General features: G+C 32.7%; 1 protein-coding gene across 9 annotated transcripts in view; it reads right to left on the reverse strand.

The window, feature by feature from the left end:
* Window positions 1-14,206, reverse strand: part of LOC123713873 (dual 3',5'-cyclic-AMP and -GMP phosphodiesterase 11) — a 155,412-nt gene that overhangs the window by 22,195 nt on the left and 119,011 nt on the right. For all 9 annotated transcript variants that reach the window (XM_045667778.1, XM_045667784.1, XM_045667785.1 and 6 more), the window contains 3 exons: window positions 12,554-12,704; window positions 2,459-2,566; window positions 987-1,235 (listed from right to left, as the gene is read on the reverse strand). In XM_045667778.1, the coding sequence (XP_045523734.1) occupies window positions 987-1,235; window positions 2,459-2,566; window positions 12,554-12,704 (508 nt within the window). The remainder of the gene's footprint in view (window positions 1-986; window positions 1,236-2,458; window positions 2,567-12,553; window positions 12,705-14,206) is intronic.

Genomic DNA, 14,206 nt, shown 5'->3' on the forward strand with positions numbered 1-14,206 from the left:
TCCTTCATCGTCCGAGTCAGGGTTGAATGCGCACTTAGACAAAAGTCCATTGGTGCACAGCCGGAAATCAAGCTACGACCTCGGGGATGAAAATCGGACGTTGAAGCTAGGCTAACAGTGCTTTTATGTATAAATTTTGCATTATATAATCTTTTACATTCGATAAATAATCTCATGTAGTATTTAGTGATATTTTAAAGTTTGCGTTCAATACTTTTTAATTGAAAAAATCCAATTTTGTTTTCGTTCAATTTTGTACGCATATTGATTGCTTTTTCTTTTACAACATGCAATCGACTGTCCAAACGGTTTCATAGTTACGTCTGGATAATTAAAAAGCAAATATACGTATACACGACAAAAATCCATTGGGGTACAAGCGGGTACCAACTACAAGAACTCAGAATGAAGACTACTTTTTGATATGTTAAATTTGATCCACTGAAAAAAAAATATTGCTGATGTCCCAGTTGAATACATATATTTTTGTATTAAATTAAATATTTTTGAAGTGAAATTTTTTATCTGCGTTGGAAAAAAATTTACACATTTTGTCACATTTTTCGGTTACGCGTCACCTTTTTTCCGTTACGCTTTTTCTTGTCCCTACCACAGTTGAATCGAAGAGATTTGAAGCCATTAATATCAAAAATTAATAATAACGATAACAATGATAATTCTATTACAATTAATAAAATTCTGTATTAATCTTAGTAATAATAAGGTAAAATAAAATAATTGTATTATTTGTATTCATGTCTATGATAATAAAAGCCTTTTGTTAAACATTATCTAATTTAACTTTATTTAACCAATTTCTGTAAAGTTGCATATAGTAGATCAATTTTCGAAAAATAAGGTCATAAAGCAGTTTCACTTTTTACGTGTGTACACTAGAACACTCACGCATTATTTTCCCTTATTTTAAAATTGCACACTTAGCCTAGTGCTCAGGATAACATCATGCCAATAAAAATAAGTCTCACCTGCACCCTTTGACAGCGAATCAAGCTCTGCGTATGGGTCAATATCCTCAACACCATATGCTCTATCGTGCTCTGCTCCTCAAAGACCATTCTCGCCAAATCCAGCAGCACCTGGTTCCTTTTCACTTCCAGCTGCGACCGTTCATACAGCTGTGCGTTCCGTAAACCAATGCCGCAGAATTGGAGATACGAAGAGAATACTTTCTCGTCGTATGCTGTGAATGGTCCGTCATTTTGTTTGTTTATCACCTGCAAATAATGTATAAATAGTCAATAAAAAAACATTACTATTTATAATAAAATATAGTCCACTGATTGTATTGATTAAGTCCTTTGAGTCTTTATATTTCTATAAAGGTATTTATTAAATTAAAATACCTCATATATAATACTTTGACAAACACAAAGTCAACGTAAAAAATCATTTATTCATATAGATAACACAATGTACACTTATGAACGCCAATAAAAAAGAAATATACATTAAATACTTCTAATTTTACATATAATGCCAGTTCTCAAATCAACGGCGTAGAACGGAAGAGAAGAACTGGGAATAAACTCTCCGCCACTCTTATTAATCGCCAAGTTTTTATTGGATTACACAACTCTTGTAAGAAGCTGCAACCATTACACCATGTTCCATATGACATCTTATGTAATGAATAATAATAAAATAAATTAAACACAAAGATTTGTCACAGATTGTCAACGATGCTCCACAGCAGGAGGCAGGGTGAAATAGTAGCACGTACTTACATTCTCGTGGGAACAACACGCAAATACATAGTCGAAATAACTAACATCACCGCACACACGAATTCAAGTACGACCAGTCACCACAAGTAGCATCCGTTCACGTTCCGTTAGTATCACGCATGGCCAGCCATCGGCTCCCTCGCCATATTTTAGGAAGAGAGACTATACGACGCATGGACGCCGCCACAAGCAATGACATTTAAGCGAGCATGACGATTATACTGAAATAACTTGATACCACTTGGATCACGGTTTGTTCCCACTTTACATTAACGGTCGTGGATGTTGACGATTGCCCCAGAGTCTGGAAATGCAGCCGAGTGATTCAGTCGCGTTACCTGTTTATGCTGGAGCAATTCATATCCAAGCACTAGGATCATTTAAATATTCAGTTACAGGCGTTAGCAAGCAGTTTTACTCTAATGTACGATTTAGGTTTATTTATTGTCAAGAGTTGTATCTCACTAGGGATTTAGTTGAAAAAAACGTATATAATTGACTTGGAAAGAGTTACTCGTTTTATAGTGATCAGAGAGAAATAAATATGTAAGTTTTGGAACCTTATAATAATACATAATTTGTTATCTATAGATACGATTTAAAGTGAGTTTATTACATGACTCAACGTTTAGCGACAGTGACAGCTACAATGTGGGCGGCATTCAATCTTTACTTCAGTGTTAATTAATACAAAATTATAATGAGAAAGTTACCTGTGCGACTCCAAGAACTTCGCCATTGATGTCTTTAATCGGCATGCAAAGGAGCGATCTTGTCTTATAGCCTGTCTGCTGATCGATATCATGGTTGAACCTTTCGTCCTGAAAAAACAACCATTATGAATATACTAAAAAATAACTCAATAGGGTTGATTATTGTCGTCAAACAAGTAATTCATAATTTCAAAATTTTAATTGGATCCTTTGCAAATTTTTAAATTCATATTATTGTCGTTTACAACCTAATCATTTAAAATTACTGTTAAATTGGAAGTGTAGAATTTAAACACAACTTATTTTACACTGTTAATTTTTTGTATGCGGAAGTTTAAGCTACATCATAGGGTTCAGAATTTCATATCCCGTACGTGGATGAAGCTTCCACTTTTATGTTCCGCAAATTTTGCCGAACTTTTCGTAAATTCTAGAATAAAATTGAAGTTTATAAATCTTTTGAGCGTTCGAAACAAAACTCGTAAAAATGGAGTTAGATAAAATACACTTAAAATTTAATTTGAGTTCGCCCAATATGTGGGATCCAATTTAAAGCCGCAAGCAATAAATAAGGAGATACAGCTAAATGTACTGTAAATATAGTTCTAGGACAATTCAGAGAGCTCAATTTATTTCTTTTGCCTTCATGGATAAGTTTGTGAAGCGAAAATATTAAACGCTTTTTAACCATTGCTTTTGGAGTATATTCCTGTATTATAATATGTATTAAGTAAAGTAATATAATGCATAAAAACCAAATGGCAATATGTACCTGACCTTAAAGATCAGTTTTTATAAACTACTTTTACTACTGTCATTCCGTAAAATTTCATAAATGCTATTATATAAAGAGACAACACTGATTGTGTTAATGCATTATAATTGAACTGATTTAGGTCCTATAAATAATAAGGTATATATCATATTATTGTGACCAGTAACTCCTTGACGATTTTTTTTGTTGAATTTATGAGTGATTTTGAAAACAAAACAGAAAAAATAATTTCAAAAATAATTTAATTTGAAAAAGATAATTCTGAACGGAAAATAAAAACTGCCGCTGAATATCATATATAACATAAAGTATTGTCCAATACAACTCATATATCGCCATACGAGAAATACGTAATTCAGAATATTTTGCGAATAGTATTATGGCTTCAGGCCAAAGACGAAGTTATAGTGTTCTATTCATGCCTTGGAATCTCATTAACGCTGATAAGACTTCATCCAACCGTGAACGAGAGAATCTGTTAGATAATAATATTAAAATACCTTGGAATTCTTAACTATATTTTATTAATTTCCCTTTCCAGGTAAAATAAATAACTATTTAATTTTATCCACAATTAGCAAAATTTTGTGATGAACACCGACCACAGAAACAGATTAGCAATATACAGCTGGAGAGCTGATCTTTCGAAGTTAATCTCAGAAAATACTAATCGTACTAATAATTTTGGTGTTGTCTATTCACTGAAGAAGGCTGATGGATGCATATTTTCTTATAAAAAAAGGTATTTTTTATAGAACTGGGAACAAAGAGGCTTGGGCCCTGACAGCACCGCCAATGGATATCTCGATGAGAATAGGCTCGCTAGTGGGTTACCGGCCTTTTAAGAACTAGTGCGCTTTGGTGGACCCTAAGCCGCAATTGAAGCTGAATTAAATATAATTTAATTCAAATAAAAAATTATTATTATATATACTATTAATACATATATTCATCGTATCTGATAAACTTTGATAGTACTGCATGTTATTGCTTTTCATCAAGGGCTTTCAAAGGCTATATTTACACAGATATAATCGACAGAATATGACGGAATTCCATTAAGATAATAGATATTTATCTTTTGTGGCACAACATACGCCTACGTACCGTGTTTTATAAAAAATAAATAGAAATGAAACACGTAGGTTTCACTCAGATTCAATGTTAAAAGGACATAGTGGAAACCTCTTCACGCGTGTTATGTAACCTTACATTAGTTAAGTAAAAAATATATATATATATATTTTAGTTAATAACAATTAGAAGGGCAAACCAAATGTTAGCTATCATCGCCCACTTAAAGACACATATATTCATATAAATTGTAATATTAGATCCTTAGATATGATTGCTGTATTGGGAGAAAAAAAGAATATATATTTTTTTTATTGCTATCTTTGCACTTTTGCCATCATATAGGTAGTTTATCGATTCCTTTACTAAAAAGACCATCAATAAAATCTTTTAAGGCAGTTGCGACTGCTGCACCATAGTTGAATTTTTTTTAGGTACACAATGTACACTTATGAAGTAAAGAAATACATATTAAATGCTTAATAATTCTACATTTAGTGCCAGCGTAGAACACGCTCTAGATTTGAGAGGAAGGAAGAGAAGAATTGGCTCTCCGCCACTCTTTTTAATTGCCAATTTTTATGTTTTTTTATGTTTGTAAGGAGCTGCAACCATTACACCACGTTCCACATGACATCTTAGGTAATTAATAATAAATAAAAAATATTTGTCCTCTATCAGCAGGAGGTATGGTGAAATAGGAGCACGCACTTACAATCTCGTGGGAACAACACGCAAATACATCGTCGAAATAACTAACATCACCGCATAACACGAATTCAAGTACGACCAGTCACCACAAGTAGCATCCGTTCACGAGTATGCAAGAAACCTTGCAAGAAGTTTGGAAGAAGGCTGGGTTCAGCCATTGCAATGAGCGTTTCCGAAAATTCCAGAACGAAAACTTTTGACAACAAACGCACTGTTTTCTTTTGCGACATCGTCGCCATACACGCCATAATCTTTCGAGCCGCAGTACTGGTGCCATGGTGGAACTCGTACTCAAACATATACAAAGAGTTTCATTTAACCTACATTTGTACATCCCTTCAACAACCGCCACAGAACTGAACTCGCGGGATAGATATAGGACAAGTATGTTTTATCACACCGCAAACTAGCGTATATAAGTCTGCGTATTCAATGGATATTTTAAAGCTTAAGTTTACTAATAAACTATATCTAGACCGCCATATAAAATACATATACAATAACTACTATTTAAATAAGTCATACTAAACAAGTCAAAAAGCGAGCAAAGCAATCGTTACAACGTAAAAACAACTTACAATGTAAAAAACTTCGACGCATTATTAAAATGGAACTATCAGAATTGCTAATAGTTTTTAGTAAACCCCAAGCGACTTCAGAAAGTTTTGCATACAAATGTTTCATACAATAAAAGGTTCAATGACCTTTGAACTCAAAGATTTCCACAAACGATATAAAGCTAGAAACTAGATTGTATTGCATCCTTCGGGTTATTCGTAGATAACCGACCCTTAGCCGTGGGATTTTGTTTTAAAAGTTCTTTGTCTCATGGATAATCGCTTGACTAGGAATTCAAATTAAGAATTAAAATGTATTTCTCCCTCCGATTTTATTAGATATTTCAAAAGGAATTCTTTGCCCATTACTTTAACTATAATAGATTGCAACTCAGTTAAGATTGGAATATTCCTATATTATACATATACTTTCTTTGATGGATTACGTTATTCTAAATAAGGAACCATCTCCGTGGTTTAATTGGTTAAAAATCATGCCTAATTACATAAAACCAACTGATCTCAATTTGTTCCACGGCGAAAAAATAACTATATTACGTCCGTAACGTCATTTATACTTTTTTGGTTTCATGACCAACCATTCGGTTTTTTTGACTCACCATTGAGACAAGACATTATTCATCTGAAAATGTGTATCGCCTGCTAAATTGCTTTAAATCTAAGAAATAAACCAATGTTTCTCGTGGCCTATTTAAATGTAAAAAGAAACATAAGCCATGAAGGATGATGTAATAATGGACAAGCGTGGAAATTCTAAAGACATTTTCCTTGAGCCTTCGTCAACCATATTGTTATGATAATCTGTGATATATTGTTATGCCTACCTCAATAGATGCTAATCATAAGATATATACTTTACACATAACTTATAAAATGTTCTGAGCAAATAATGATTTTGTTCTTTCTCTAAAAGGTATATTTTTATAAATGAGCAGTTCTATGACTGGTGACCAGTAGTTTCATCATTAGTTATATCCATATATAATTTTAATTGTAATAATACAATTTGTTTTGAGCAAAAACACTCAAAGAAATCACTTGTTGCACAGAAACAAAAGAAAAAATACTAACGTACATAATTGTTTTGTATTTAATAAGGCAGGTTAACATTGCGAAAGGTATCAGTATATAAATTTTATCTGTACTGCAAATCATTTAACATAACATATCGAACTAGGCAAACTTAAGACAAACAAGTTATATTCCTAATTTAACTAAAAATTGTGTTAAATATAAGAAAATGTCCTATACTAGAATACAGTCTCTGTTAAGGGAAAGACACTTTGTTCTTCTGTACTAGTTTTAACTTACCACTGTTTAGCACTTAAAACTGACATGCCCGAGAGGGAGAACAGTTAGTTAACTTTCAATCTTTTCACTAGAGACAAAAAATATATTAGGAAATTAAATATATCCAATTTATATGCCTTACTAAAATATATAAGTAAGATTTGAATATGATATTCATCGATTTTCATTGTTTTCACGCGTCTCACGGTTAAGATTTGCCAGTCTCACGGTTAAGACATGACAATCTCACGCAGTTTTCCTTATTATAATAGAATTTGTGTGTCAAGTGCGCCGACCTCCGGATTGCGAATTGCAAGCTTTACAACAACAGTGCTCCAATTTCGAACAAACATTAATTATTAATCGAGTCCTTGTAACAATAAACATTAGTGACGTAAGCGTAAGACCGAATACACATGAATAATTCCTGCGGCCTACAACAAATGGCCCGCCATCAATCTGCACACTTCATGAACTACGATAGTGTTTATATTGGTTTGGGAACAGTGAAAGTAATATTGGCTTCGATAATAAATTACTTACACATAGATATTGCTTGGTTTCCAAACCTTACAGCGATAGAATCTCTTTTCATGAGATTCATCAGAGTATATTTGGTGTTAATTATTTACAATTTTAGCTAAGAAGAAAGTTGCAAATGTATCAATTCTTTCTCAATACACAATTAGATGATATAATACTGTCTTTTCTCAAAAACCAACTATAAAACCTTAATTATTTATGTGGTAACCACATACAATAATGCTAATATACATGGATCCAAATGTTTAGATAATTATTTATAAAACTGAATATTATTTTTTATGAAATGAATCAAACTAATTTAAATGTCTATTAATTGTATGCCTTGCAAATTTAACTGTTTGGTGCCAAATCTCGCAACCGAACGAAAAATAATTAAGATGTCAGATACGCCTAAAATTAAAAGATAACTTTGATATAAATTTTTACTTTACAATTGGGTACAACAGTTTTGAATATTAAAATACCCTAGGGTCTATGTAAGCACTTAGTAAATGGATAGTGGTCGGTTGAGTTACGTTGGCGCCTGTGCGGTTGACTCATGTAAGTGGCCAATTGCGACTTGTTGTACCCAAGGTCAATCTGGGATTAATTCATCATGTTCCATTTACATCATAATATTAAACCCAAGACAGGACACGTTCTGAGCTTCAAGTACAAGAAAAAATATTTTCGTAAGTCTTGCAATCAATCACAAACCTGTTTTCTGTAGAAAAATGACGCTTCATGGAAGGAGAGAGAACTATTTAAGAGAGACCTTTATGGTTCTGTTACATTTTTGTCCTCAATACTTACAAATGGATCACAAAATACATAGACAAATTATAACGTTCTCCAGCAAATTTAAATTTCATACATTATTATTCAAAGTATGATAATAATATTAAATGAAGCCTTTATCCTCTGATCGACCTATTTTAGCCCATTCTGGTCAATCCTGCGGTAGCCTGCTCTTTATCTTCGGCAGACCATCTTCTTACTTGACGTCCCCTCCTTCTTTTGCCTTCTTTTGGATTTGTAATAGATAAGATCTATTTCGAATTTCTCCGTTTTGCTTCTGATGCCTATACAGTTCCATTTTATTTTATTGATATTCGTACGTTATACACCTTTATCTTTTTCCGTATTTTGAAGCCATCCACAAGTCGTGTAATTTATTGTTTAGAATACTTTTCTCCGTGTTTCGTCGGCAAACTTCGTTTTTCATTGTTTTAACATGGCATGGGAGCACGCATGTGTAATCCTTATTTACTGCTAGCTTTTATTGCATTGTTAATAAATTCGTTTTTAAAGAGATCAGTGTTAATTCGGTCATTCCATATCTAATAATTTAAAGTATTTGAAAGAAGGAAAGAAAACCTTTATTACACACAATATACAGGATATTTAGGTATAGTAAAGTGCACTGGCCCCCACACTAGGATTCCCTGTGTTATGCGCAGCCAGTCTCTTCCTTTTAACATATAAACTGTGTTTTCCTTTATGATTTTAGTAAGATAGTTTTTCTATAAACGTTTTTCTTGACTGATTTTAGGACTGCAATAGAATTATTGATAAATTTATGAATGAACTCGATATACGTTTATAACAGTATTATATATTAAGAAGAACAATTTTTGAACGGATTAAAGCTATGTTTTATTATTAAAACTTATAGTTATTTACATAATTCTAAATTTTAATTTTTTCCGACGTTTCGCGTACTTTTCAGCATGCGTGGTCACCGTGACCACATATTTTACAATACAAAAGTAGTGTAAAAGCTATTTTAACAAAAGACAAATACTAGTATTAAATACTTTAAAAATGTATTCTCAGAAAATATCTCGCAATAGTACAAAATAACATATCCAGGGAAATTTATTTAATCATGCAAAATACCAATTAATACGAATTATGGATATCCACAATGTACTTTCCATATTCATTAAGTCCGTTCAAACAAGCTACACTTAATGTGATTAAAACCAACTTCAATTATCATTACGAGAATTTTTCCACATTGCAAATACGTAGATGTTAGCGACATTTAATTAAAACTTACGATAAATGTTTTTTTAAATTGATTCAAGTATTTTGTGAATATCAGAGCTGTTCTATATGGCTTTATACAGTGCCTTATTTGAAAATAAAAACGTAATGACTCTGCTGTGTCAAAAGGGTGTAGAGTTTGGTTCCTGGCGCGGGGTAAGTAAAAGGCTTCTGTGCCTTTTCTCTCTTCACGGATTTGTAGGTTGTAAAGTGAGTAAGCTTTGAGCGACTGACAGTAAAGGAAAAGTTAACGCAAATATACCCCTCTGGCATTGAGAGTGTCCATGAGCTGCGGTATCACTTAACATCAGATGAGCCTCCTGCACGTTTGCCCCGTTTCATAAAAAAAAATATTTCATTAGTGGCCAACCGGGTATCAAACACACAAGCACAGGTTTAATCACTAGAGACAAAAAATATCAATGGAACTACAACCTTTTTAGGTCTGGGCCTCAGATGACTATTTATTTCATGATCATTTGTTAATCTAATAGGCAAGTAGGTGATCAGCGTTCTGTGCCTGACACATGCCTTCGACTGTTCGGGTCTAAGGCAAGCCGGTTTCCTCACGATGTTTTCCTTCACTGTTCGAACGAATGTTAAATGCGCACATATAAACACAGTCCAGTGCATAGCCGGGGATCAAACCTACGACCTCAGGGATGAGAGTTGCACGCTGAAGCCACTAGACCAACACAGCTCTGGAGACAACATACCAAAATATTGTTAAAGCGATGGAAGAAAATATAATCACAGATGTCTTCTTATATACAAACAAGGCTTTTCTAAAAAAAAATTGAGTTTTAAAAAACATTTTGAAAACTTTCCCCTGCAGCAGTTTTTACAACTAAAAAACAGACCAAGATATTTTTTCTTTTACGAGTTCAACACAAAGCGAATTCACTATTCACAACTCTGAAATATTGCTAGGGAAATTATAAAACAGCTCACTTAGAACCAAGAGTGCATATCGTCCCGGAAATTATGAATTAAAGATGTTTTATTTTTAAATTTACTAAGAAACGTTTAGAAGCAAATTGGGACAATTTGAGATTCTAATTTATAAATGAGAATTTTTGACGTCCACATGGATGTTTTCTTCTTCCGAAATTATGCCTTGATTTAGTCATAAGATCATTTACAAAGTAAACTTGTAGCATATACAGTAATGATTAAAATATAGCAGGATATATATTAAAGCAGTCTTTAATTTGTGTAATAATTCATTAGTCGGAGAACATTATTATAGTCAATAAGCCTTTCAAGCACCTTGGGTATCGTAATTTCATACCTTTTTGAAGATATTCTATAGCAAATGTTTATCAGGAATAACGTAGGGTTCTAATGGTGAAAGATTTTATTCAGTCAGTCCTATAGTTTTAGAGCATATTCAATGTAAATAATCAAATTTTTCTTCTTTATAATATTAGTGTACGTACATACCTACATAACTACTGCAAATTATTGTTAGCACACAGAGTAACATACACAGATAACAAAATATCTACATTTATAAAATTAATTGAATCGTTTGTTTCGCTAACGCTCGAGAATTAGCGCTAGACCGATTTGGTTCGTTATATCTATATCTTAAAATATTTGTTATTGTTCAGGGAAGGTTAACACGGAAACCATTACTAATAAGTAAAGAAAAATACTTAAACGACAATTGAGTTTAAGAAATTTCTATCTGGAAAATATTTATTGTCCTTTGACAATTTAGAAATAAAAAATTGTCCTTGGTTGTTGTATTGGCCTTCTGAAATTTGTTTCATAGCTATTAAACAGTGTATGAGTGTCTTCGGTCAGTTTTACAAATCTACGAGATTTACCGGGTCATCTAGCATTTTATATAAATTTAAAGTTTCTTAATATTAAAATATGAATTACTAAAAAGAATACACATTAAATTATATTAGTTAAAACCACGTTTTCTGAGTACAAAAACCTATAATACTTAACCGTAAAGCATATTAGCCCTGAAATAAATAAGATATGCTAAAAAAGATAAATTTTAAAGCGATTTATCTACTTTGAGACCCATCAATCATTTTCACTTTGCGAATGCTTTTCGAACTTTGAAAGACAATTTCTCTTAGGACCTTTATCCTGGTATATTAAATTTACTGCCATTTATCTTCCTTGACTTATATTCGTCTCAAAATTTATGATCTACGAGTATAATTCACCAATATGGATAAAGTAAATTATTGTGGTCATTGTCGCATATAAAAGTATGGAATGAAATACCCTCATATTCGTAGTAGTGATAATGAGATATGTTCTTCTTGGAAACAAAAAAAAAAACGGACAGGCATAGCCCATAGATATAATAATAAAAATAGATAAGGCAAAAATTTATCTTTTGTTTTTTTAATAATAGAAGTCATCTGTTTGAGTCCTATCGGAACATTTCCTTAAAATTTATAAAATTTAAGTTCGCGCGGTACTAAAATATTTCTTGAAAATTTTAGTATGGAGCTGGTAGATCAAGACTTCAGTGCAACATTAGGGGTTTATACTCCTCCATACTGTTGCGCGTTGTTGGGCTGAGTTCAAGGAAGAAAGAATGTCCATTAACGACGACCTCTGCCCGAAACGCCCTACAACGGTAGTGTCTGAACAAATTATTAAAAAAAGTTGAAAGCATTGTCTTGTGGTTAATCTTCGTCTTACTATTTGTCTCATAGCTGACGTGATTAAGATTTCTATAGGAAGTGTCCAAAATATAAACACACCCACTGTTTAATATTATGGAGTAAGAAAAAAAGTGTATGGGCGCTGGGAGCCCAGAATGATTGGTGATGCGCACGGAAAACCAGACTGAACATACAACATCATATTCAACGGACATAGCTCCTAGACATTTCTAAATATTTCTGCGGTTTAAGGAATATCTAAAGGTTATAAATTGAAATATGATGCCGCAGGAGTAACCGTGTTACACGATTTTTGAAGAGATCAGAAAAATGCCTAAAAGATTATGAGTAGTTACACAAAGTGTTTAAAACTTAAATAACATAATATCACTTGACATGATATTGTATGATTGTACAGTTTTTTAATAAAACATATTTGTATGTTAGAAAATACCTTGTACGCGTCAGGTATATTCACGGGTTCGCCGCTCTCCGCCACGTAGCCAACGATGCCTGAGCCCCATGGTATCCTGATCTCCTCAAGCTGTTCCATCTGTTCTGGAGTTGACTTAGAGCAGACATCGAAGAGCTTCGACACCAGGCATCTGTGAAAAGGGATTTTTTTAGGTTATGTCGGCAGAACGTTTGGGTAGGTTTCCTTTTTCTGTAAAATATTTTAAATTTTGAATTGATGCAATTTTAATCAAATTGATGTGGCTATTTCTTACTGGCCATGTTTGATGAACAGCATTTGAACGTCTAAGGTAAATGTTAACATATGTTTCATTTACATAAAAGAAAAATCGCTATGCTAAGGACTGGTGGACCAATTCGAGTTTTTTATTACAGAAAAAGCGAAATGTCTCTATGGTCACTATATAAGCAACTGATAAATAAAAATCTTTCATTTATTAGGCATACGATTCAGATACAAAATTATACGCTGAATGTATCAAAAATTAAATTTCATATACGGGAGGCATAGATCGAGGCATTTGTAAAGGCAATCATACAATCGGCCTGGAAGACATGCGCAAGACAGGACTGTAATCGAATTCCAGGCTTGTCCGAGGAATTTCCTAATCGGAAAATGCTTAGGATTTAATAAAATCAATTTTTGTTAATTCTAATCTATGGTTATAAAATATTATTTACAATATAGTTTTAACAGATTACAGGGCTTTTAATTATCGTCCTTACTATATTATTTGTGTTTTTGTATGTATGTTTGTAATATTTTCACACAAAAAGTACTGGACCGATTTTAAGTCCTTCACCATGAGAAAGCTGCATCTTTACCGACTGCCATAGGCCTGACTGATATATTAGCCTAAAAAAATAGGTAATAATATTTTGATAATACGTATGATAAAATTGTTCATGAAAAATCTATCAACGCGTGCGCCGTGGAAACTATTGACGATAGAACAAAAAAATGTTTACAGAATGTTGCATAGAATGAATGTCTTACCCGTGGGTAATTGTATGTTGGCCTGTCCCGAGTCGAAACTCAAAACTCCAAATGTGTATAGGGAAGTTCTAAGACACTGAAGTTCTACAAATAAATCTCATCTCATATATTATAGAAAATTTCTGTTCTGCATTTTGAATTTTTTTTAATAATCAAGATAAAAATTCCCGGACTGATTAAAATAAATTTCATTGCCTACTTGAAATCAAGAATTTTTCAATACCTGTAGAGTATTTTGAAATTTACTAATATCATTCTACTTAAATGATGTTACGAATTTAAAAAAATACAAAACTTTTTTGGTAACAAAAATATACCACGAGATCACTATCTACGCAAATGAAACCGCGGGGCATTGCTAGTACTTCTATTCTATAAATGCAACAAACACGAAGACCTGGGCTAGTCATGAACAATAATTGTGAGTCAAATTCTAGCCTTTAAAATATCGATAGGATCATGTTATCGGTAAAATCATACACAGCAATAGTTGTGTCCTGACATACCGATAATTCATCAAAAACATCATCTTACTGCACCATTTGAACTGAATTACTAACTGTCTCTTTCCATCACAGCAAAAACTCAATATGACAGGCAGAGACAAAATAATACTTTAGTTAAAACAGTACATTT

Source organism: Pieris brassicae, chromosome 8, assembly GCF_905147105.1.
Source record: "Pieris brassicae chromosome 8, ilPieBrab1.1, whole genome shotgun sequence".
NCBI lineage: Eukaryota > Metazoa > Arthropoda > Insecta > Lepidoptera > Pieridae > Pieris > Pieris brassicae.